This window comes from Argopecten irradians, chromosome 6 (assembly GCF_041381155.1).
Source record: "Argopecten irradians isolate NY chromosome 6, Ai_NY, whole genome shotgun sequence".
Lineage (NCBI taxonomy): Eukaryota > Metazoa > Mollusca > Bivalvia > Pectinida > Pectinidae > Argopecten > Argopecten irradians.
Window position 1 is genome coordinate 38,270,440 of NC_091139.1, and position 23,607 is coordinate 38,294,046.

The 23,607-nt window shown below is 34.8% G+C and overlaps 1 protein-coding gene across 1 annotated transcript; it reads right to left on the reverse strand.

Moving 5' to 3' along the window:
* Nucleotides 1-248: 248 nt before the first annotated feature.
* LOC138325815 (uncharacterized) lies at nt 249-22,137 on the reverse strand. Its single transcript, XM_069271740.1, has 15 exons — nt 21,913-22,137; nt 19,877-19,943; nt 18,727-18,948; nt 18,294-18,547; nt 15,935-16,117; nt 14,460-14,568; nt 13,851-13,931; nt 9,793-9,911; nt 9,428-9,475; nt 7,866-8,723; nt 7,401-7,451; nt 7,001-7,123; nt 6,656-6,733; nt 5,168-5,806; nt 249-4,765 (listed from the first exon to the last, which is right to left on the reverse strand). The coding sequence occupies exons 1-15, from the start codon at nt 22,042-22,044 to the stop codon at nt 4,574-4,576; spliced, it is 3,156 nt and encodes a 1,051-aa protein (XP_069127841.1). The 5' UTR covers nt 22,045-22,137; the 3' UTR covers nt 249-4,573.
* Between the last annotated feature and the right edge of the window lie 1,470 nt (nt 22,138-23,607).

Below are 23,607 nucleotides of genomic sequence, written 5' to 3' on the forward strand. Positions count from 1 at the left end.
TTAGGGTACGAATGGAACAACTGCCAGGTAATTAAAATGACAAAAGTTGGATATTTTCCCACTGACAAATATTAAAGTTATAATCGTCAGAACCTTACTAATGAGTTTCAGTATGCTATATCAATGTCAAGGTAATTTGTTTTTTCAATGATTTATAAAATATCATGCTATCTAGGACATCTTCCTAGCTTGCATTAGCCTGTTATTATAAGCCGGACATGAATTGTTTAGACAAAAGTTAAATTGGCTCAAGGTAGGATATTTATTAATTATAAAAAAAATACAAATATGTGTTGAGTATTTGACAATTTTACTGTATTAAAATCTTCTTTTAACAATTTGTCTCAACATTTGTCAAAACTAATGACTATGCTCACAAATATACATATCAAGAACTTCTCCCACAATCACAAATGAATACAGGAAATTTACTATCAAATAGCAAACATGTCATATAAACTCCATTTTCCCATTCATTTGGTAAATATCTACCAAAATATGGCTTCCCGGTAACTTCGGGAGATAAGTAATAACAAAATAATACAATTAAAGTAAACAGTACATTGCACATTTTTATAATCAATGGGTGTAAACAAGCAGTTTAAGATGGATAAAAAATCATAACTATAAAAACCTATGAAGTTTCTAGTCAGATGGTTTGTGGTGAGTGGCTTTGTATGGTAAGAAAATGATTTGTGATGAAACAAAGAGCAAACCTAATTATGGTGTAAAGAAGATCCACCAAGATGCATCAAACTACAATCTATATCAACAACGACAATGCTGATAGTAAGGAATGATCATGATTGCCATTTGATTGTCAAAAGCAATGAGACAAATCAAGAAAGACAACTCTAGAAATAAAACAGATCTCACCACCTGAAACTGTTTGACAGCTTATCGTTCGCGCTCCAAAATATGATCAATACAACCTATAGTATATAGAATTATTATTAGGAAAATAAGTGGAGCGTTAAGGCATAGTATTTAAATTACTGATTCATCAATTCTGTGTTTAATAGGAATTACTAGCCATTTTTGTTTTTCACACTAATTTACCATCTCATTTTCTTAATGAACATGCACATAAATATTCTAAACCTTTCTGAAACTAAATCCTCCAAACATTCACTTAACAAACTGCTTTTAAGTTACATATTCAAATCAGTATTTAACATATTAACCATAATGTGCCACAGAGATTTGCTACAAAATTTTGAACCACTAAGTTCAGATATCATAGACCATAGTGTTGTGGACAAATCCCTGTGTATCGTGAACATAGCCTACCATACTTAATTTAGTCAATGTGCGTAAAGACAAAAGACAGACAGACAAGGAGAGAAAGAAAAAGAGACGAAAGCAATCATTAAAATATATTTACAATTAAAAGGTACTTAAAAGAACAGATGTACATTTAAACCTAATGGCAGGTAAGAGTAATGGCGTACAAAACGATGAAATACAAGGCACATCTACACACACATATATATATATATATATATACACACACATAGAACTAAAATGACAACATTGTAGCTCAATGTGTCCTAAAACGACCTCCTACAACATGGGAAACAATTCATCAAGATTTTTTGCACAAATCAAACTTTTTAAAAAATTCTTTAAAGTTTTAATAATGTGAGCCCAATCATTTTTTTGCATTCTCCAAAATCATTCATTCAACATTCCTTATTTGTATTCCCATGTCTATGAGACATTATTATATTAATATACATATTCACATGCAATTATCTTTTTGTTTACGTATTGCAACATACTTTTTGCTTGACAACAAAATAAACAAATTCTATTGTTCATTTAATATAACATCATAAAATCCTATTTCTGCTCTGTTACATACGCGAAAAGTAACAGAATAATTATGTTCAAACAACACAAAAGGCTTGGCAAAATGAATCACTGTTAGTTGGAGGGAAATGAAGTTTTTCTTAACTAAGGTACCTGATAAATCTAAAGAAACATCAAAGTATTTACACGAATTGAGAATCACATATCATTGGTCCATACAGACAAAAATATAACTACATGCCAAACCAAACAGTCTACTGGATGCGTAGGTAAGCATGAAATTTGTCCTGTATTTCTAAACCTACAAAATACCTCAAGAAGTAAGTACATACAATTATATAATTTTGTACCATTTTATAAATTTGATGTATTTTGAAAATTCACAGTTTTTCAAAATTTTCGGAATGTCATTTCATATAATATCTTTCACAACCATATTTCTATAACTTTTAAAGATCAATCCAGCTCTTAATTGATCTGTTTATATCATCATTCCAATGAATTTATCAATCAGTATCATATACCTATAATATCTAACAAATGTATTCTTATATGTGTTGTACAAAAATACTAAGCAAACATTTAGTGAATATGCCCCTATATATAGTTAGTTAATATCAGCCTTACAGTTGAATAGATTACAGCAATAATGATAATAAATGGCATGATTGAAAATGTTTTAAAAGTAGCAAAAATAGTACACTAAAATGGCTATGATTTATGATGTCAATGCTGTATATGTAAAACCATAAGACCTGAATTACAGTAAAAGGTTAAATAACTAAAAGATTGGTAAATGCAATGACAAGGTTCAAATTATCCTTGACACTATGAGAAGTCTTATAAACTATTTTCTGTATTCTTCTTAACTATTGACAGAAAGATCTGATTATGTAAACTCATTCAAAGTTAACAGAAAATGTCAACTGCTTACAAAATTGTTAATCATTGTCTTTAGGAAATTTAGTCAAATATAAAAAAAAATAATTCATGTTCAAAAATTCAAATTTTGAACTATATACATTTTCAATGCAGTTTTTCTATGATACCTTACAGGACCAAACATGCAGTCATCAAAGCATGACTGCGGGGGTTTCATTATTTTCAGGAACTGCGTTAAAATTGCAATTTCTATACTATCCGTACGCTATCTTATGTAGTTCAGCCCAAATCAGGTGGTACCACAGCCAGGTTTAACCAGCAAAGTACCAGGTACTGTCTGATATTGAAACCCATGTGACTGCCAACTGTTAATCATAATGCCATCAAAAACGCCATTCTGTCTCAAATTTCTGACAGTGTTACATGATAATTTATCCAACAACATTAAAACAATAGTGGATTTCAGTTCTCAACATATCAAAGTTATAAGTAACTTGTATATATCTATACTACAGGAAGGGAAACAAGCCTATCAACAGCTTTCTGATATGTTATATGGTGCAAAGCTACTAAATACAGAGAAATGCTGATGGGAAATACAATTTCATAAAACCTTCGATTATAAAAGTAATGAAAAATATATGAACTCTTGGCAAGATAAGGATGAAGCCATCACAAGGTGTCATGTAGCAGATGATAAAGACAGTTGTAAGGTGTAATCCTGATCACAGTCTAGGCAATGCTGAAGGCTAAAAATCCTATACACGTATTCTATACTTCTCTAAAACAAGTAAAATACACACATTGACATTCTTTAAGTAATATTCTCGCTGCAGACAAAAATCTACCATAAATTGTCTGCCAGTCCTTGCCATTAGGATCATGTAGAGGGTTATATCTCGGAGTCAAGTCCATTTCAAGTTAATGTTAAGTAGATTTAAGGGAAGAATGAGAGACGCTAAACACATGTACCATATACATGGTCAATGTTTTAGACTAGCTCCAACATCGGGGAGATGAACAAATGTGTACTGATGACTTGAGATCAAATCATTTTCATAATTATCAAAAATGATTTCAAAGGAGGCAGTGACACCCAAAACTTTAGTGAAAGAAAACATATAAAAAAAACTTTGCCCACTACCTGTATACATGTATCACTGAAAAAATTAATATGGCACTATCTGTAAACTTCTACTGTGTAACAGCCATTTACATGCAGATGTCACTAGCTCATTCAAATGCAGCGATAATTAAACATAAAATATTATAAAATATTATTATTTAATACTAGAAGTGTTACCGATTAAACACCTGACATGGTCCACTCCTTCATATTTACCTTTATAGAAAGTAAAAATGGAATTTCACACTGTCAAAACACATATTACGATGATATCACACAGTGGCAAGCCTCCATTGTGACATCACACATGGTTAATTCAATCGTTGCTAAAATGTAAAAGGTCTAGTCTTCACTGTAACATGGCTAAACTAACATTCTCACATCACATCGTGATATGGTCAAATGCCAATGGTAACATCACACAAGTTCTTATAAAACATCATTGTGACATATTGTGACTTTTTACCATGAAATCATTCATATCTAACACTTCGTTTTAATATCATACAAGTACTGTGGTATTATTTAAAACTTAAGTAAATTAACTAGCACTTTGCTATGACTTAAACTTAAATATTTTTTTAGTGATACCACAAACCCTGCCTGGAAGTAACAGTTAACAGAACTGACTGATCATCACTTACAACATTACACTGACCATATCACTACAATAATGATATAGTGATACCAAGAGACAGCTACAATCCCCGACACCTAAAGTCAATCTCTCAGTACTATCCTCCTTGTGTTTCCTCAGTACCTGGTTGTGAAACTGTTTCTGCTAGTTCCAGCCACGTCCAGTCGTTGCCTCTTGTTTGACGAGTAAGAGTCGGCGTAATGTCCCCCAATCCCCTGGGAATGCTGACCAATGTATTCCGTCTCTGGACTAGGCTCTGGGGCCGGTAACAGGTGACTATAGCTCCTCTTCTGGCCCACTGGGGTCTTCTGTAACATACAGAACTTCAGTGTTGATTGCATACCACTTATATATCAAGTAAACATGTTTGGTACACTAATAGTATTTATTCATTCACAGATTTATTTATGTGATAAACTGGATGGTTTGGTTATGTAAAATATGTATACAGTAAGAAACAAGTGCAATAATTTTTCTAATTTTTTCCCAATGTTCCTTTTATTATTAGAAAACCTTTGACATACCAGTATTTCATGAAACCATGATTTGTATACAACATAGCCAATTATTTAACATTATCTATTATCTAATAGGCTAAAATATAACATAGTTGCCAGACAGGCTTCAGCTGCAATATGCACACAGATCTATACTAAAAACATTTTAAATACCAAGATGTGAGTTATGTTCAGTAGATGGTGTATACGTACCAGGAGTCCTAATGCTCTGAACGGCTTGTCCCCCAGTAGACTTGGTGGGTAGTCGGCCTGCTTTGCTGTGTGGGGTAGCAACACACCTGAGGAGCCTCCTCTGGGTTTATTACCCAACAGACTGGCTTGCCGCCTTGAATCTGTGACAGGCGATACTCCGGGAGGCGTCGAGAGGAGAGGATGAGGTGACGAACTGGATTTATTAGCTGGCGTGGATAACAGACTTGGAGGATTGCCCCCTGGTGTGGCCAAAAGGCCATGTGAGCTGCCACCGTGAGATAACAATGGATTAACTGACAGATTATCACTGGATTGCACTCCCTGCCAACTACGTGATTGTGATTTTCTACCTTGAGGCGTGCCGAGGAGAGAGGATTTATCGTTCTGACGGCCTGATGATTCATTGTTTCTGTAACCATCAGAGCCATTATTGCTGTATTGTCCATAGTTACCAGTGTCCTTGTATTGTCTGTATCTATCACTTTCAACACCGTTATCATTATAGTCATTCCTCGTAATATTATTGTAGTTACTGTAGCCATTGTTACGATCCACATCCTGGTAACCAGAGTTACTGGCCGCAGCAAACGCCTTCGCCTTGGCAGCAATGCTCTCAAACACCTGATCTGAAGCACCACTCTGAAAAATTAATTGTTTTACTATTTTTACGATCTATTTTTTCCAAGAGCAATCTATAGTCAAAATAAAAGTAAATTAGCTAAAATTGACATCCACATTTTTCTTTTGTGAACGTTGTATCTACAATCTTGTATTAAAACGAAAACTGCTAAAGCACCAAAAGAAAGTTTGAATGAATTTGTTTTTCTTTCTAAACACTTCTGTGCATTATCTCCCCTATATCACACAAAATTCACTACAGAAAGTTTCTTGTCTTAAAGTACTTTAAAGGCCCACTACCGTTCCAAAACGGCTTTAAATTTTTGAAATGGGAATGTAAAACAAGATCGATAACTTGGTAGAGCCGCAAAAATTATTAACTTACCGTTAATACTATATTTATCATCACCTTCTGAACGATTTGATTAAAATAAATAAAATGTTTATTTTCATAACGCGGGTCGTATTATGTTTCCCACCGTCGTCCTAAATACCGGGCGGTAGTTGACTATCACTGCGCCAGACGGCAACACAGCGAATTGACTCTCCATTGTTTTCATATATTACGCAGGAAATCTTGCATATGTTTGGTGTCGTAACCTTATTTTAGGTCATCGCTACGCATTTTCTGATGTTATTAACGGTTTTTTAAGAAACATTTATATTTTACTCCGGAAAGGTAATGGGCCTTAAAAACAGCATATAAACAATAATTTGTCGATTGCAATACAAGTTAAGCAATGTCACAGTGCTACATGGAATCCATCCATCACTTGGCTAGTGTTCTTTCACTGGAATACAGGGACTCTAACACTATCAATATTAATGAAATGATGATACGAGATTGACTGATGAAGTTATAAGACTTACCGGTGTATTGTCCTGGGAGTAGTTGTAGTTCTTATCATAACTCGTACTGCCTGGTCGGGACAACAAACTCATGTTATCCTGAAAAAAGCAACATATACATTGTAAATCAAAAGATAATGAACTAGCTATCAAATAATCTTCACGGGTTTATTATCTATGCATGATCAGAGCAGATTATTGCTTTTCTTCTGTCTACAGCATAAAGTACTCAAAAGAAATCTGAAATAAATCACATCCAAATTTATTACTGTTTAATCTGATTAAAATAGAGATCTTTATTATACACTACATTGACCTGACTGTGATCAATATGATGGTCGTCGATGAAGATGTTGTTAGTCTTACCTGTGAACTGAAGCTAGAGTCTGCCCGACCTGAGTTAAAGCTACTATCGCTGTAGTTATTGTCAAAGGAACCGTGACGACTGTAGCCTCCATATCCGGAGTCATCTCTGCTGGAGTTATCTCCCTGTCAACATAAAATCAAATTTTACAATACAGTAAAACAAGTTCATAACAAATTCATGTTTATGAGGTAGTCAATTTCATTCCCCCATCAAAGTTCATGTACAATGTTTGTAATGTGTTTAGAAGGATCTATGTTTATAAAGTGAATTTGTCGGTTGTTATAACCGTGCATTACTGTACTTCAAAACATTGAAAGCATACATGTCATACGTTAGACTTTTTACTCAAACAAAAAGAGTTGCCAGACAGGTATAATACAAGCTCATCAGTAAACTTACCCCTCTTGGATTGTAGCTTTGATCTTCATATGTTTTCCTCTTGTAGTCATTCTGAAAATTACAAAGGTTATGATTATTTGTTCCTGATGAAATGATATGGATAAATAACTTGGTAAGCTTATGAAATTCTGAAGTTCTCTGCTGACTTCTAACTGGCCAGTTACAGACAAAGTAGCAAAGGAGAAAAGAAGTCTAGTCTGAGGTCTGTGTGCATCTCCTTTCCTTACGGACCATTTAAAATCCTTTCGTCTTAAAAACCTATCATTTATTTCTGACAGGTATGTATATACTCTGAATCAATCCTTAATTGATGCTTAATATGTATTACAATACTAATTTTGTTGATGTTGGATAACATTTTTTCACAGACTTGTATTATTGAACTATTTTATTTGATCTGCCTCTCTACTTAAAAGACACAAACTACTGTTATCATACATATAAATGTGTTGTTGCCCTGTATACCTGATACGGTGCTCCTGACTTTGAGAAGTTGTCCTGGACTCTCCCGTAGTCCAATCCTCGCCCTGGCTCTGGTAATAGTCCATCTCCTAGTCCTTGTAGCCTCTTTGGTACAAGAGAGGGTGGCTCCCCCAGAAGAGACTTGATGCCTTTACTAGGCTGATTATCAGGCCGTGGATTAACACCCCGATTAGGTCTCTTCAGACCATAGCCATCACCAGATCCACCCCCGCTCTGACCATAGTGGTCAGCGGATGGACCATCACCAGTTGGACGTCCACTTTGACCATACCCCGATTGTCTGAACCCACCCTCATTATATCTTGGCGGTCCTCCTCGACCTGACATCCCCTGACCACCATGACTAGAAAAGTTCACATCCAAGAGGCTAGGCATCTCATTTGGTGGCATTATCTTCTTCTGACCGGCAAGCATCTGTACATTATTCACAAAATTCTGTGACATTTTCATTTTGTCCAGCCTCGGGGCTTCCCCTAGGAGTCCTCCTGTCGGCCTTGGTTTGACCATGTCTCCGTCAAAATGACCCCTGGGCGGCATTAGTGGAGGGGGCATTGGTTTGACCTCTGTTTTCATGAGAGGTTTGATACCAGTGTTTATTTGTTTTCTGAACTGTGTTGAGGACGAGAGCTGGCCGAGATTTGTAAGCCATCCAAGGTTGAGATTCTGTATGTTGACAGCCAGGGACTGTAACAATGGAGAGCTGTCATCTGTTTTCGATGGTCCATTGCTGCCCCCTGGTAGTGAGTTGGTAGAGGGAGATAACTGTGACATTAAGTTCTGCAGTATTATGTTAGCCTGAGCTGAGACTGGATCACCCAGTATTGATGAATTTTCTCCCTCCTGACAAATTAAATATCAAAACATTAAAACACAATCCATTAAAGCTTTCAAATCCTAATTTCTTAAGACTAAAACTTCTATTTCATGCAGAGTTCTTATAATGTTATAATTACATGGGATATCAATGAATAAGTATGTAAGAAGTCCCAATATATTACAACTAGCCCTCCACTATTGGGTCAAGTTCAAAACCCAAGGAGAGAGGTTGCCCGTCAGTAGGTTTTCTCCAGGTACTCTGGCTTTCCTACACCTCCTATTACCTAACCTGGTAAATCACTCTACTTGTTAATAGGACATAAAATAAACCAAACCTGTACAAGAAAAACTAATATTGATTTCAATTAACTTATAAATAAATTGTTTTCATGCCCAAGAATCTATAAGTACAAAGTATTTTGACCTGTACACATTAGGTAAAAAAAAAGATATGTCTGTTTAGGTTTATATTGGCAAAAAAATGGGGTCAGTTGGTCGGGAGGATTTTTTTTTTTTTTTTTTTTTTAAATGCCTTTCACTCTAAAATGATGACCGGAACCAGAGTCTGAGATAGAAATCCTGACTTTTTATATTTTTTTCGAAGAAAATTGGTCAATCAAAAAATAGGGTCGGGGGTAAAAAATTAGGGTCAGTCAGGTAACCCTAAACAGACATAATTTTTTTTGGCCTTATATACAAAATCCTTGTTTGATTGAACCTGTACTTACTGGGTGCTGGTTACCAAGCAATGGAAGTAAATTCAAGGGGCCAACGACCTGTAAGTATAAAGGGTGAAATGTCTTAGTCAAGATACATAAACAAATTAAGCACCAACATAAAAAAATGCAAACATAATTTTTTTCATCCGAGTTATTTATTGGCAAAAAAAAACCGTTCACATTAGTTAATTATTACTTGGTTTGTTTGAAACAAAAATGTATGAAATAGCTTGTTTCTAAAATAGGTATGAATTGAATAGAAAACTTAAAGAGTATCAATCTGCCTTAAAACAGGATACATTACATTGAGTACAATGAATAAAGATGGCCATAAATGACTAAACACTAATTCTCCTTTGGTTCTCCTAAAATACCTGATTCTGGTTCTGGGACCGAGTCTGTGTCTGTAGAGCTAGCAGTATGATTAGTCCGAGCTGCATGTTCGGGTTCATTAGTGGACTCATTCCTATAGACGGTGCAGGGCCTAGTAAACCTATGGTACAATAGTAAACATATTAGTGGATTCATTCCATTAGACAGTGCTGGGCCTAGTAAACCTATGGTACAACAGTAAACATATTAGTGGACTTATCCCTATAGACGGTGCTGGGCCTAGTAAACCTATGGTACAACAGTAAACATATTAGTGGACTCATCCCTATAGACAATGCTGGGCCTAGTAAACCTATGGTATAACAGTAAACATATTAGTGGACTTATCCCTATAGACAGTGCTTGGCCTAGTAAACCTATGGTACAACAGTAAACATATTAGTGGATTCATTCCATTAGACAGTGCTGGGCCTAGTAAACCTATGGTACAACAGTAAACATATTAGTGGACTTATCCCTATAGACGGTGCTGGGCCTAGTAAACCAATGGTAAAATAATAAACATATTAGTGGACTTATCCCTATAGACAGTACTGGGCCTAGTAAACCTATGGTAAAATAGTAAACATATTAGTGGACTCATCCCTATAGATGGTGCTGGGCCTAGTAAACCTATGGTACAACAGAAAACATATTAGTTGACTTATCTCTATAAACAGTGCTGGGCCTAGTAAACCTATGGTACAACAGTTAACATATTAGTTGACTTATCCCTATAGACAATGCTGGGCCTAGTAAACCAATAGCACAACAGTAAACATATTAGTGGACTCATCCCTATAGACAGTGCTTGGCCTAGTAAACCTGAGGTACAACAGTAAACAGATTAGTGGACTCATCCCTATAGACAGTGTTGGGCCTAGTAAACCTATGGTACAACAGTAAACATATTAGTGGACTCATCCCTATAGACAATGCTGGGCCTAGTAAACCTATGGTACAATAGTAAACATATTAGTTGACTTATCCCTATAGACAGTGCAGGGCCTAGTAAACCTATGGTACAACAGTAAACAGATTAGTGGACTCATCCCTATAGACAGTGCTGGGCCTAGTAAACCTATGGTACAATAGTAAACATATTAGTTGACTTATCCCTATAGACAGTGCTGGGCCTAGTAAACCTATGGTACAACAGTAAATATTAGTGGACTTATCTCTATAGGCAGTGCTGGGCTTAGTAAACCTATGGTACAATAGTAAATATATTAGTGGACTTATCCCTATAGACAGTGCTAGGCCTAGTAAACCTATGGTACAATAGTAAACATATTAGTGGACTTGTCTCTATAGACGGTGCTGGGCCTAGTAAACCTATGGTACAACAGTAGACATATATGTGGACTCATCCTTATAGACAGTGTTAGGGCTAGTAAACCTATGGTACAATAGTAAATATATTAGTGGACTCATCCTTATAGACAGTGCTGACCTAGTAAACCTATGGTAGAACAGTAAACATATTAGTGGTTTTGTCTCCATAGACGGTGCTGGGCCTAGTAAACCTATGGTACAACAGTAGACATATATCTGGACCCATCCTTATAGACAGTGCTAGGCCTAGTCCTATGGTACAATAGTTAATATATTAGTGGACGCATCCCTATAGACAGTGTTGGGCCTAGTAAACCTATGGTACAATAGTAAACATATTAGTGGACTTATCTCTATAGACAGTGCTGGGCCTAGTAAACCTATGGTACAACAGTAAACATATTAGTGGACTCATCCCTATAGACAGTGCTGGGCCTAGTAAACCTATGGTACAACAGTAAACATATTAGTGGACTCATCCCTATAGACAGTGCTGGGCCTAGTAAACCTATGGTACAACAGTAAACATATTAGTGGACTCATCCCTATAGACAGTGTTGGGCCTAGTAAATCTATGGTACAACAGTAAACATATTAGTGGACTCATCCTTATAGACAGTGTTGGGCCTAGTAAATCTATGGTACAACAGTAAACATATTAGTGGACTCATCCTTATAGACAGTGCTGGGGCTAGTAAACCAATGGCACAATTGTAAACATATTAGTGGACTTATCCCTATAGACAGTGCTGGGCCTAGTAAACCTATGGTACAACAGTAAACATATAAGTGGACTCATCCCTATAGACAGTGCTGGGCCTAGTAAACCTATGGTACAACAGTAAACATATTAGTGGACTCATCCCTATAGACAGTGCTGGGCCTAGTAAACCTATGGTACAACAGTAAACATATTAGTGGACTTATCCCTTTAGACAGTGCTGGGCCTAGTAAACCTGAGGTACAACAGTAAACATATTAGTGGACTCATCCCTATAGACAGTGTTGGGCCTAGTAAACCTATGGTACAACAGTAAACATATTAGTGGACTCATCCCTATAGACAATGCTGGGCCTAGTAAACCTATGGTACAACAGTAAACATATTAGTGGACTTATCTCTATAGACAGTGCTTGGCCTAGTAAACCTATGGTACAATAGTAAACATATTAGTGGACTTATCCCTATAGACAGTGCTGGGCCTAGTAAACCTATGGTACAACAGTAAGCATATTAATGGACTCATCCCTATAGACAGTGCTGGGCCTAGTAAACCTATGGTACAACAGTAAACATATTAGTGGACTCATCCCTATAGACAGTGCTGGGCCTAGTAAACCTATGGTACAACAGTAAACATATTAGTGGACTTATCCCTATAGACAGTGCTGGGCCTAGTAAACCTATGGTACAACAGTAAACATATTAGTGGACTCATCCCTATAGACAGTGCTGGGCCTAGTAAACCTATGGTACAATAGTAAACATATTAGTTGACTTATCCCTATAGACAGTGCTAGGCCTAGTAAACCTATGGTATAACAGTAAACATATTAGTGGACTTATCTCTATAGACAGTGCTGGGCCTAGTAAACCTATGGTACAACAGTAAATATATTAGTGGACGCATCCCTATAGACAGTGCTGGGCCTAGTAAACCTATGGTACAACAGTAAACATATTAGTGGACGCATCCCTATAGACAGTGCTGGGCCTAGTAAACCTATGGTACAACAGTAAACATATTAGTGGACTCATCCCTATAGACAGTGTTGGGCCTAGTAAACCTATGGTACAACAGTAAACATATTAGTGGACTCATCCTTATAGACAGTGCTGGGCCTAGTAAACCTATGGTACAACAGTAAATATATTAGTGGACGCATCCCTATAGACAGTGCTGGGCCTAGTAAACCTATGGTACAACAGTAAACATATTAGTGGACTTATCCCTATAGACAGTGCTGGGCCTAGTAAACCTATGGTATAACAGTAAACATATTAGTGGACTTATCTCTATAGACAGTGCTTGGCCTAGTAAACCTATGGTACAACAGTAAACATATTAGTGGACGCATCCCTATAGACAGTGCTGGGCCTAGTAAACCTATGGTACAACAGTAAACATATTAGTGGACTTATCCCTATAGACAGTGCTGGGCCTAGTAAACCTATGGTACAATAGTAAACATATTAGTGGACTCATCACTATAGACAGTGCTGGGCCTAGTAAACCAATGGCACAATTGTAAACATAAAAGTGGACGCATCCCTATAGACAATGCTGTCAGAGTTAACAGGTCTTACAAATAATCCCGTTTAAGTTTGAATTGTCAATTGGGCTTATATAAAAAAAATATACATGTTTTAATGAAAGTTTGAGTAGTTGGTGTCACTGGGACTTTTATAAAATAGTTCACTGTGGTTTGTTTGTGCAATGCTTAAAATAACTCCGTCTCCACTAAACATATTGGTGCAAACTATGTCTTGTTGTCTGAATCAGAGTTAGATGCATACTTGTCTAAAAAGTACCAGGGAATTCATCATATTGTTTTTGTTATATGGACTGTAGAACAATAGTTTTTATTTTCAATATTTTGCAATATTACTTTCACATATTACAAGGAATAGAATTACTATGGAAAACTTAGCCATCAAAAATTTACTAGATATAATGAGTTAAAATGTGCTTCAATTCTATTATTTTTTGATACTTTCATATACCTGGTTTTGCTGATTTCAGGTTCATTTGAGTGACGTAGGTTTGCTGGAGCTGTTGAAGGGCTGTCTTGAACTGTGTCATCACTGTCAAACATTAAACAAGTTTTTATCATATTCAGTAAAAGATTATTTTGTTTTCTTTTATAATAAACAGTTAATCTTTAATGTAAACCAACTTATAAAATTTCTCATAGATTGCTGCTGATTAGAATTTATGAAAATAAATTGCTATGAAACAATTTATACGTAATTAACATTTGTGACTACTAAAGCCACTATGTAAGAAAATGTATAATTAAGTCGCAGTTAAAATTAGTTGGTTTAGCATATCAACATTATCTACATATATTATTAAAAAGAACCTGTTTCATTTTTTACCAAAAAAACATTGTATATAAAAAAGATAACAAAGTTCTTGTTAACCCTTGCACGTTATATAGTTTTAAATCAGGACACCATGGAACAAAACTACACAAATAAGACTATATTCAAGATAACATTAGTATCATTTAATAAAGAAACCATCATTTTTGATAATCAAAGTTGATTTATATTTGATATAGCTGGCTGAGGTTTCATTTTACTTCATGCTTATTCTAGCCCACAACTTACACTGAGAGTGTTGGTCACACAGATCCAAGACCAGTGGGTGGTTCAGCACGGACGGGTTGGGAAATATAGGGTCAGGTAACAAACTGGGCTTGGCAGACGACATCTCATCCTAAACAGCAAGAAAATAGTGGAAAGTTCGGTAGAAATATCCAACATAATTATACTTGTACCCAAATAGTATCATTGGAAATGCGTGCACAATGAATAATAATTTTGAACGTTATTTCATTTTTCTACAATATATAAATACTTCATAAATTTTTCGAATCAGTTCATAGTTGTTGATCTAGAAGCAACACCACACCAGAATATACATAAATTGTTAAAAAGATCTTCATTTCATTGGTTTGATATCTTTTACCATTTGCAAATGTTTACCATTTGAAAACTTTAACTTGAGCAAGAACATGAAAAGATATTAATAAATTTCAGACATCCAAGGAAATGATTGTATGCAATATTGGACTTTGTGCTTAATAGTATCTCTATTTCTTACTTTATCCATATTTTCATATTATCTGTGAATATCATGACATTAATCATTTAACAAGATTTGGGAACAATGAGATTAATCTAATTCAATACTTTTGGTGTTTTTTGTTTTACTTAAATAACAAAATCACCTTGTTATAAAGATATATTTCTTGTTGTTCACATATTTATTCACCAACTTGACAAGTAGTATGCTACAACTGTTGAGTAACTTACAAACTTGACAAGTAGTCTGCCACAGACTGCTGAGTAACTTACAAACTTGACAAGTAGTCTGCTACAGACTGTTGAGTAACTTACAAACTTGACAAGTAGTCTGCCACAGACTGTTGTGTAACTTACAAACTTGACAAGTATAGTCTCCTACAGACTGTTGAGTAACTTACAAACTTGACAAGTATTCTGCTACAGACTGTTGGGTAACTTACAAAGTTGACAAGTATAGTCTCCTACAGACTGTTGAGTAACTTACAAACTTGACAAGAAGTCTGCCACAGACTGTTGAGTAACTTACAAACTTGACAAGTATAGTCTCCTACAGACTGTTGAGTAACTTACAAACTTGACAAGTAGTCTGCCACAGACTGTGTTGAGTAACTTACAAACTTGACAAGTATAGTCTCCTACAGACTGTTGAGTAACTTACATACTTGACAAGTATAGTCTCCTACAGACTGTTGAGTAACTTACAAACTTGACAAGTATTCTGCTGCAGACTATTGAGTAACTTACAAACTTGACAAGAAGTCTGCTACAGACTGTTGAGTAACTTACAAACTTGACAAGTAGTCTCCTACAGACTGTTGAGTAACTTACAAACTTGACAAGAAGTCTGCTACAGACTATTGAGGAACTTACAACCTTGACAAGTAGTCTGCTACAGACTGTTGAGTAACTTACAAACTTGACAAGTAGTCTGTACAGACTGTTGAGTAACTTACAAACATGACAAGTAATCTGCTACAGACTGTTGAGTAACTTACAAACTTGACAAGTAATCTGCTACAGATGTCCACAGCTGACTTTCCAGGGATACAGTAAGTTACTCTCAGTGGAGTGTCCTTAAGTTTGAAGCCATTTAACATTTTCTGTGTAATCTGGGCATCCTTGAGGTCAGCATACTCTATAATACCATAGCCGATGGGTTCACCTTCCTTCAGCACCACCTGTACAAGGGGAGATTACTATGTATAAAAGTTTGAAATTATTATGAAGGGAGATTTTTCACATCAAGACTGAGATGGGAAGGCTTCGCTTTGTTCCAAGTTTTTGTATGTTTATATGCTTCCATATTAATACAGGTACTTAACATGTTAGACACTTTTGAAAACCGAAATAGCTTAAAACACAGAAAAACAGGAATTTGAAATAACCTTACGCCATCTACTTTCAGAACTCATGCGCAGACCATGTTACTTTAACTGTTTCCGTCGAGCTAAAAATATTGTTGTTCTGACTGAAGTCTGGGATTCTTGGTGGTTATGTTACGATAGCTAGTCTATTAAACCATTGCATGTTAGGAAAAAAATTTTGGCAATATTTCTTTGAGATTCTGAACTTATGTGCAACACAAACAAGGACATAGTCATTCAGATCCCCCGCCAATGGAGATATCAAAGCTGAAGTAAGTTTGATTGTGGAGACTTATGTGTATGAAAAAAACAGGAAAAAGGAAGTTGAGCTAAAGAAAGATGGAGTATAATTCAAGCAGAGCGGAGCTGCAATTGTTGAATCAGGTATACAGACTTGACATTTATATTAGACTATATACGCAAAGATGGGTGGAGTTTTGCAAAGTAACATTTACCATGATATTTTCAGCAATGTTTCCATGGTAACGGAAAAAGTGCAAAAAATGAAAACCTAAAAATAGCAAAAGGTACAACTAGACCATAAAAAGAATGTATCTATGAAGTTTCGTGGAAATATCTCTGCTGGTTTAAGAATTATGCTCCGGAAATGAACCTGCTACAAAAATATGATATTTTCAGCAATGTTTCTATGGTTACAGAAAAAAGCACGAAAAGAAAACTGAAAACCTAAAAATAGCAAAAGGCACTACTAGACCATAAGAACAATGTATCTATGAAGTTTCATGGAAATATCTCTGCTGGTTTTTGAGGTGTGCTCCTTTGAGGTGTGCTCCGGAAACGATTCTTACGCAAAAATCTGACATTTTCAGCAATGTTTCCGTGGTTACAGAAAAAAGTACAAAAAGTGAAAACCTTAAAATAGCAAAAGGCACTACTAGACCATAAGACCAATGTGTCCATGAAGTTTCGTGGAAATATCTCTTCTGGTTTTAGAGTTATGCTCCGGAAACGAACCTTGTACAAAATATGATATTTTCAGCAATGTTTCCATGGTTACGGAAAAAATGCAGACAATGAAAACCTAAAAATAGCAAAAGGCACTACTAGACCATAAGACCAATGTGTGTATGAAGTTTCGTGGAAATATTTCTACTGGTTTTAGAGTTATGCTCCGGAAACCATTCGTACGGACGGACGGACGGACGGACCCCATTTATATATCCCCCGCCAACTTCGTTGGGCGGGGGATAATTAATGATATTTATTATTTCAGTCACATATTTTTGTTTTTTGGAACACAGAAATATTGAGTTTCCCATTTTTGTCTTCTGGGGATATATACCTGTTCAGCACCACTACTAGTCCACTAGGGTTTATACCAAGAAATTTTTTAATAGATCTTTTTTTTGTGTGTGTTATTTATAGATCTAAACGATTGTTTACGTAATTATATCAGATTTTATCCTTCTACCCCTCTACTCACTTTAAGGAAATAGAGGAGGATTTAGAGCTTAATATTGCAAAATTATGAAATACAGCAGTAAAAAAAAAGATATTTCTACACCAAGAAAAAGATTGTATGATTCCTCACCTGGCTTATTGAGATTAGACCAGGAAGACTTGAAGAAGACATACAATGTATTACCAATTTATTATTGGCACTTACTGTATTCGACCCAATAAGCGCCCAGGGAACTTAAAAATTGAAGCAACTCAGGGGGCACTAAAAAGAAACAATTTTGGACTTGCCTTTCATAAAATATTCTACAAAGTAAGTCATAAATAAATTTGCAAAAGAAATGGGTATAAAAGTTTTCATATTTTCAGTCTGCATTTAATTCAAAGTAAGTGAAATTGAAGCCTAAAAAACGGGAGGGGCGCTTATAGGGATGGGGGCGCTTATTGGGTCGAATACGGTAATTTTAATTGAGTTTTATATGGAAAATCATTCCCTCATCTGTAGCCCGTGGATCTATGTACTTAGAAAAATGTGTACACTCTACAAACTTGTTTTGTATGATTATTTTACCTGGCAGTATATGGGGCTAGCATGACCGCTGAATATTTCCCTAAAATGGGAGTTGTCTTTATAATCCAGGGGGAGATTATCTACCAGGAGACAGCGAGAGTGAAGGTTCTTGTAGCTGGAGCTAGTTTGCTGACTGACGACATCACAGTGGATTCTGTGTCCTTGCACCTCTCTCCAGTCTAGCTCTGCAGCTATCTGTTTGGTTTTGTCAAGACTTGTCTTAAATTCCACAAACCCATAACCTTTACTCTCACCTGAAAAGTGAGTACATTAAATTAAAATAAAACTTTATAGCTGCATTCTCGATCAGTTCAATGTAAGGTTAAGAATGACATTTACCAGAGTAAATTTCAAAGAGTATGTGTGTCCTTTAAAGTTAGTTCCATATCTTGTAAGTAATAATCTTTTCCGTGCACAATATTTTAATTCATACCTGTGTCTTCAGCTCTAAACATAAAGCACTTTTGAGTAGCACCAAGCGGGTAAATCATTGCACTGAGATCTTTTTCCGTAAAGTTGAGAGGGAGATGTGCCAGACATAGCAGTCGATCTGTTGCCAGGATACATATTGTAATAGTGTGGTCCAGCTTTCTCGCCTGGTTCAGTTCATCAAAGATGCTCTCAGCGTCCTCGCCGTTCTTTAAGGTAACAATAGCTGAAAACATAAATTTTTAAATAACATCCACTTTTTTTTTTTTCGAGAAATCAGAGCCAGGATACAGGATTATAATTATTAGTAAAATTAAAGGGCTTGCATTGGATTTCAGGAAATTATTGAAATTGTAAACAAATCAGGGGTAGAATTTTAATATTTTGAGCCACTATCCCTTTTTTTGCAAGTTAGTAAAATTTCATCAAGCCAACTTAGAAAGTTGCTTGCAACTTTGAAAGTAAAATTAAAAGCAATCAAATTTAATGATATTTAATAAATACATAATTTATATTTATTTGTTGTATGTAACATTAAATGGTGAACATTTTAGTGTCACTGTAGTGACTGTGTATAGTGTAACAAGCTTTTATTTTCAGAAATTGTGGCAATTTGTGTAAATAAATACTAGCTACATATATATGATTAAAGTGTCACTTGCATGCTTTTGTCTAAGCTTACATAATAAACAGCATAATCATTAGTCTTCTAAGTAGACTAAATGACATGAAATAAGTTACTGTCTCTGTCTGTATGGTACAGTGTTTGGACATATATTGAGATGACAACTGATGTATATCTGCTTGCCAAATATTGAAAGTAGGTATACTATTTTTACCATTGTATGATTGTTAGTTATGAACCCTGCAAATGAATACTATATCCATCAGTCATAGAATCATCACTGAATAGTGCAGGAAATGGATGTAACATGTTGTTTGTTTTATTGATACTTTTATTCAAGCTATTGAAGTCAACTTGAGTTTATAAACAGTGTATTTACGTCAACTAAAGATGATACTTTAAATAATTCCAGAAAATTAATTAATTTAATGATAATTTAATTCATTTATTCCCCTTTATGATGCATTTTCATCATTCCAGATACCTGGTAAAACAATCAAGACAGTCACAGATTAATGTATATACAAACCTTCCTTCTCGTTGCTGTTTAGGTCAATTTCATCTACCTCATATTCACCAAGGAATAGATCAACCTCCTGGAATTTAACAAAAATGCATTTTTCATTTCAAAATATTTACATTTCTGTTTTTTCTTTGCTATATAACCTTACCAACTGGGATATCGTTTACACTTGTGTAAACGCAGTTGGTTGTCGCGCGAGAATACATATGTACCGAAACACTGACTTCCGCAATTAGTGTTAATGCGAATCAGATTTGGCCTATATTGTTTTCTGTATTTTTAAATTGGAAAATTTGAATGTAATGAGTATCTTAAATTATATTTCAGAAAATGAAATATTTAGAAATATCCATCTATGGAATGAAAAAATGTGTTATTATGGAACTATATTTTGTGTACTTTCTGAACTTGACAACATTTCCCGCCAAATTGGAGCCAGCTGTTCCGGAATTTCCATCAATTGATCAACTGTTACAGTAATTGTATAACATTGAAAAAACTAAGTTTTATTTAATCAGGACCTTAAATTTGAAAGAAATAGTCGGTTGAAATGTAGACATGAGGAATGATTTTATTTTTTGTTGTTTACTGGTATGGAAACTGCAATTGTTGGACAGATATTTCAACATGACGTGCTAATGCACATCATTTAAAATATCTGTCCAACAATTGCAAATGCAGTTTACACACCAGTAAACAACAAAAATTAAAAATCATTCCTTAAGTTATTTTATTGTCAACAATTAACTAAAGTATTATGATTTATTCATACAAAAGGTGTTACATACAAAACGTATTAACAATATTAAATTGGACAACAGGCTAGGCCTATACTAGTCTTTCCATGATTACGGTTGGTTTATACAAGTTACTATAAATATGTATCATTGATATTATTTAATTTTATTGTAGTATGTATGTGACTATTGTTTAATGATATTAAGAATATAACATTACGTAGCACTAACTGTGACATACATATAACAGTTATGGGTAAATGTCACAGAAAACTTGAACTGTTAACAAATAATTATAAGTGTTCAAATGTTGGAGTATATGTAGTGGGGAACAGCAGATGAAAACTTGTTTATATTTCACTTCATGCTTATCATTTTTCTCAGATATCTAACTTTACAATTTAATATCAGTTTTGGAAAAAATCTTGCATTTAGGTTTTGTTTGACTCCAACACAACAGTTTAATTCAGCAGGTTGGGGACACTCCCGTATATGCAGGATAGTCCTGCATTTTACTTGATTTTAGTAACGGTCCTGTATTTGTGGGATAATTTTGTCATGCAAATGCAGGATTCTGTGAAATGAAAACGGATCAAGTTATTTAATTTATTTATATAAAAAAAGGGCGTCATAATTTTTACATGGCAACATCTCTAATACAACTTTCCACATTAGTACTCAAATGGAAATAAATTTTATAATCTAAATGTTAGTAAAAGTCACAAACAAAATCAATTCTATTGCTTACTATGGGGCTAAAAATAGAACACATGTAAGTAAAACTCAATCAACCATGACATTTGCACAAAATTTCCCTGGTGGCTATACATTGTAGTCTATGGAGAGCACCTAAATTGTCACTTTATGACAAAGTGAGGTAATAGAATCCAATAGTTCATACACAAAAACAGTCTTCAATCAGTTACAAGTCTTATGGCTATTTGAAAATTATGATGCCCTTTTTTACACAACCTTTTAAAAAAGCTTTACCCATTTTCCTTTCACAGAATCCTGCATTTGCGTAACAAAATTATCCCTCAAATACAGGACTGTTACTCAAATGCAGGACTATCCTGCATATACGGGAGTGTTCTCAATCTGTTCAGTAGTAGGCGAATTCAAATTGTTATATTTCATCCTGTGTGGTATATGTACGAGTACAATTGATGTATTTAAAAGTTTATCGATGTACTAATTCAAAACGGACCACTGTATCGGTATAATATGGAATTAAAGAGAAAGGCGGTTAGGCCTATTTTACAAAATGATACCTTTTCGCCAATATTTTGAAATTCAAATTTTTACCTCTTTAGTCGTGACAGGGATGTTTTTAAGTGCTAATTTTCTACCCAAATGAAACTGTTTTCGACTTTCATGTAGCAAATCTAATTCTTCACAACTACTTTCTAAGCATGGTCTAGGTTCCGTGTCTGCCATGGCTGAATGGTTAGAATGATCTTTCAAACTTTTCCCAGTTCCCTCTTCATCCCAACATGGTGGTCGCCATATTGTGTGACGTCATAAAAATAGAGTCGAAGAGAAGGCGATTTATTCCGGAAACAAATGTGTTTATCCGAACTGAAGCACATACTAATTTGTAGCTCATGGTGTTATTTATTTATTATGGATAAATATCAAATTCGTTTTCAAATTTATTTCGCTTTGGTTTTTTTTATCATTTTTAATAATACACTTTTAGTTTAATAGAATTATTGCAGTTATCTCCCTTCCAACTTAGACTTTTGCATATATATATATATGTGTGTACAGATATTTCTACATACAATGGAACATTTGATGATGGGTTTTGTTGTGTTATTCACGATCGTGGAGAATTTAAGGATGTACACCTCTGAGTAGTCAAAAAAATTTTGTATTAAAACTTTTTTCTCATATAGATTTTTGGAAATAGGAGTTCATACCATACAAGAAAATGGAAGAAAAAACATATGTCGGTGTGCTCGTTTTTGAGCTATATTGTCACTCAAAGATACCAAGTTGACAAAATATTGGAATTTTTGGGGTTTTTGCCGTTTTCACCATATACACAAGAGTTTAAAGCCATAATTTCCGAATGAGATGTTTGATATTTATGGAAGTTTGAAGAATTTATTTTCTTGTAATCTTCTTTAAAGGCCCACTACCTTTCCGAATCGGTTTTTGATTTTTTAAAATAGGAATGTAAAACGAGATTAATAATTTTGTAGAGTGGCAAAAGTTATTAACATAACGTTAATACTACACTTATTATCACCTCCTAAACAATTTAATTAAAATAAACAAAATGTTGATTTTCATAACGCGGGTCGTCTTATGTTTCCCCCCGTCGTCCTAAATACCGCGCGGTAGTTGACTATCACTGCGGCAGACGGTAAAACAACGAAATGACTCTCCATTGTTATCATGTATTACGCAGGAAATCTTGCATATGTTTGGTGTTGTAACCTCATCTTAGGCCATCGGTTATTTTCGTAGGTAATTAATGTTTTTAAGAAATCTTTATATTTTGCCCCGGAAAGGTAGTGGGCCTTTAAAAACATACAAGTTTTAATTAATAAGACTCATATTTTTTCTCAGAATAACAACATATACTACCCCTACCCCTTAATTTTGAGCCACAAAATAACCATTTTCAGCCATTTTTGCCAAATTTAACCCTTCATAGAAACAGTTGTGGTATTAAACTTTTGTTAATATTTTGCATATCAATAGGGAATGGGTTGTTCTTTCTAAATTAGGCAGAAAAATGGGGGTCAGTGTGCTTACTTTTTTGCCCCATTTGAATATGTGTTATTTTTCAGTATTTTAGAGTAAAATATTAAAGTGCTCAAATTACCATTAAATGTAAAAATAACGCGACAAAAGCGTATCACTTCACGCAATAATGCTCAATATTTTAATAACCACAAACCTAGTAAAGATTAACAGCAAAAATTAGCTCGATACAGCTAAAAATGCTGCTGCAGTGATGATTTAAGTAAAAACAATTTCAGTAAAAAG

Bases quoted from the DNA above. Each gene is read 5' to 3' on its own strand.
- LOC138325815 (XM_069271740.1), bottom strand. From the start codon at position 22,044: ATGGCAGACACGGAACCTAGACCATGCTTAGAAAGTAGTTGTGAAGAA. The intron at 16,118-18,293 runs GTAAAATAATCA...CCCCTTGTACAG, and splicing joins CTAGCCCCATATACTGCCAG to GTGGTGCTGAAGGAAGGTGA. The intron at 14,569-15,934 runs GTAAGTTACTCA...CTTGCTGTTTAG, and splicing joins GCAGATTACTTGTCAAGTTT to GATGAGATGTCGTCTGCCAA.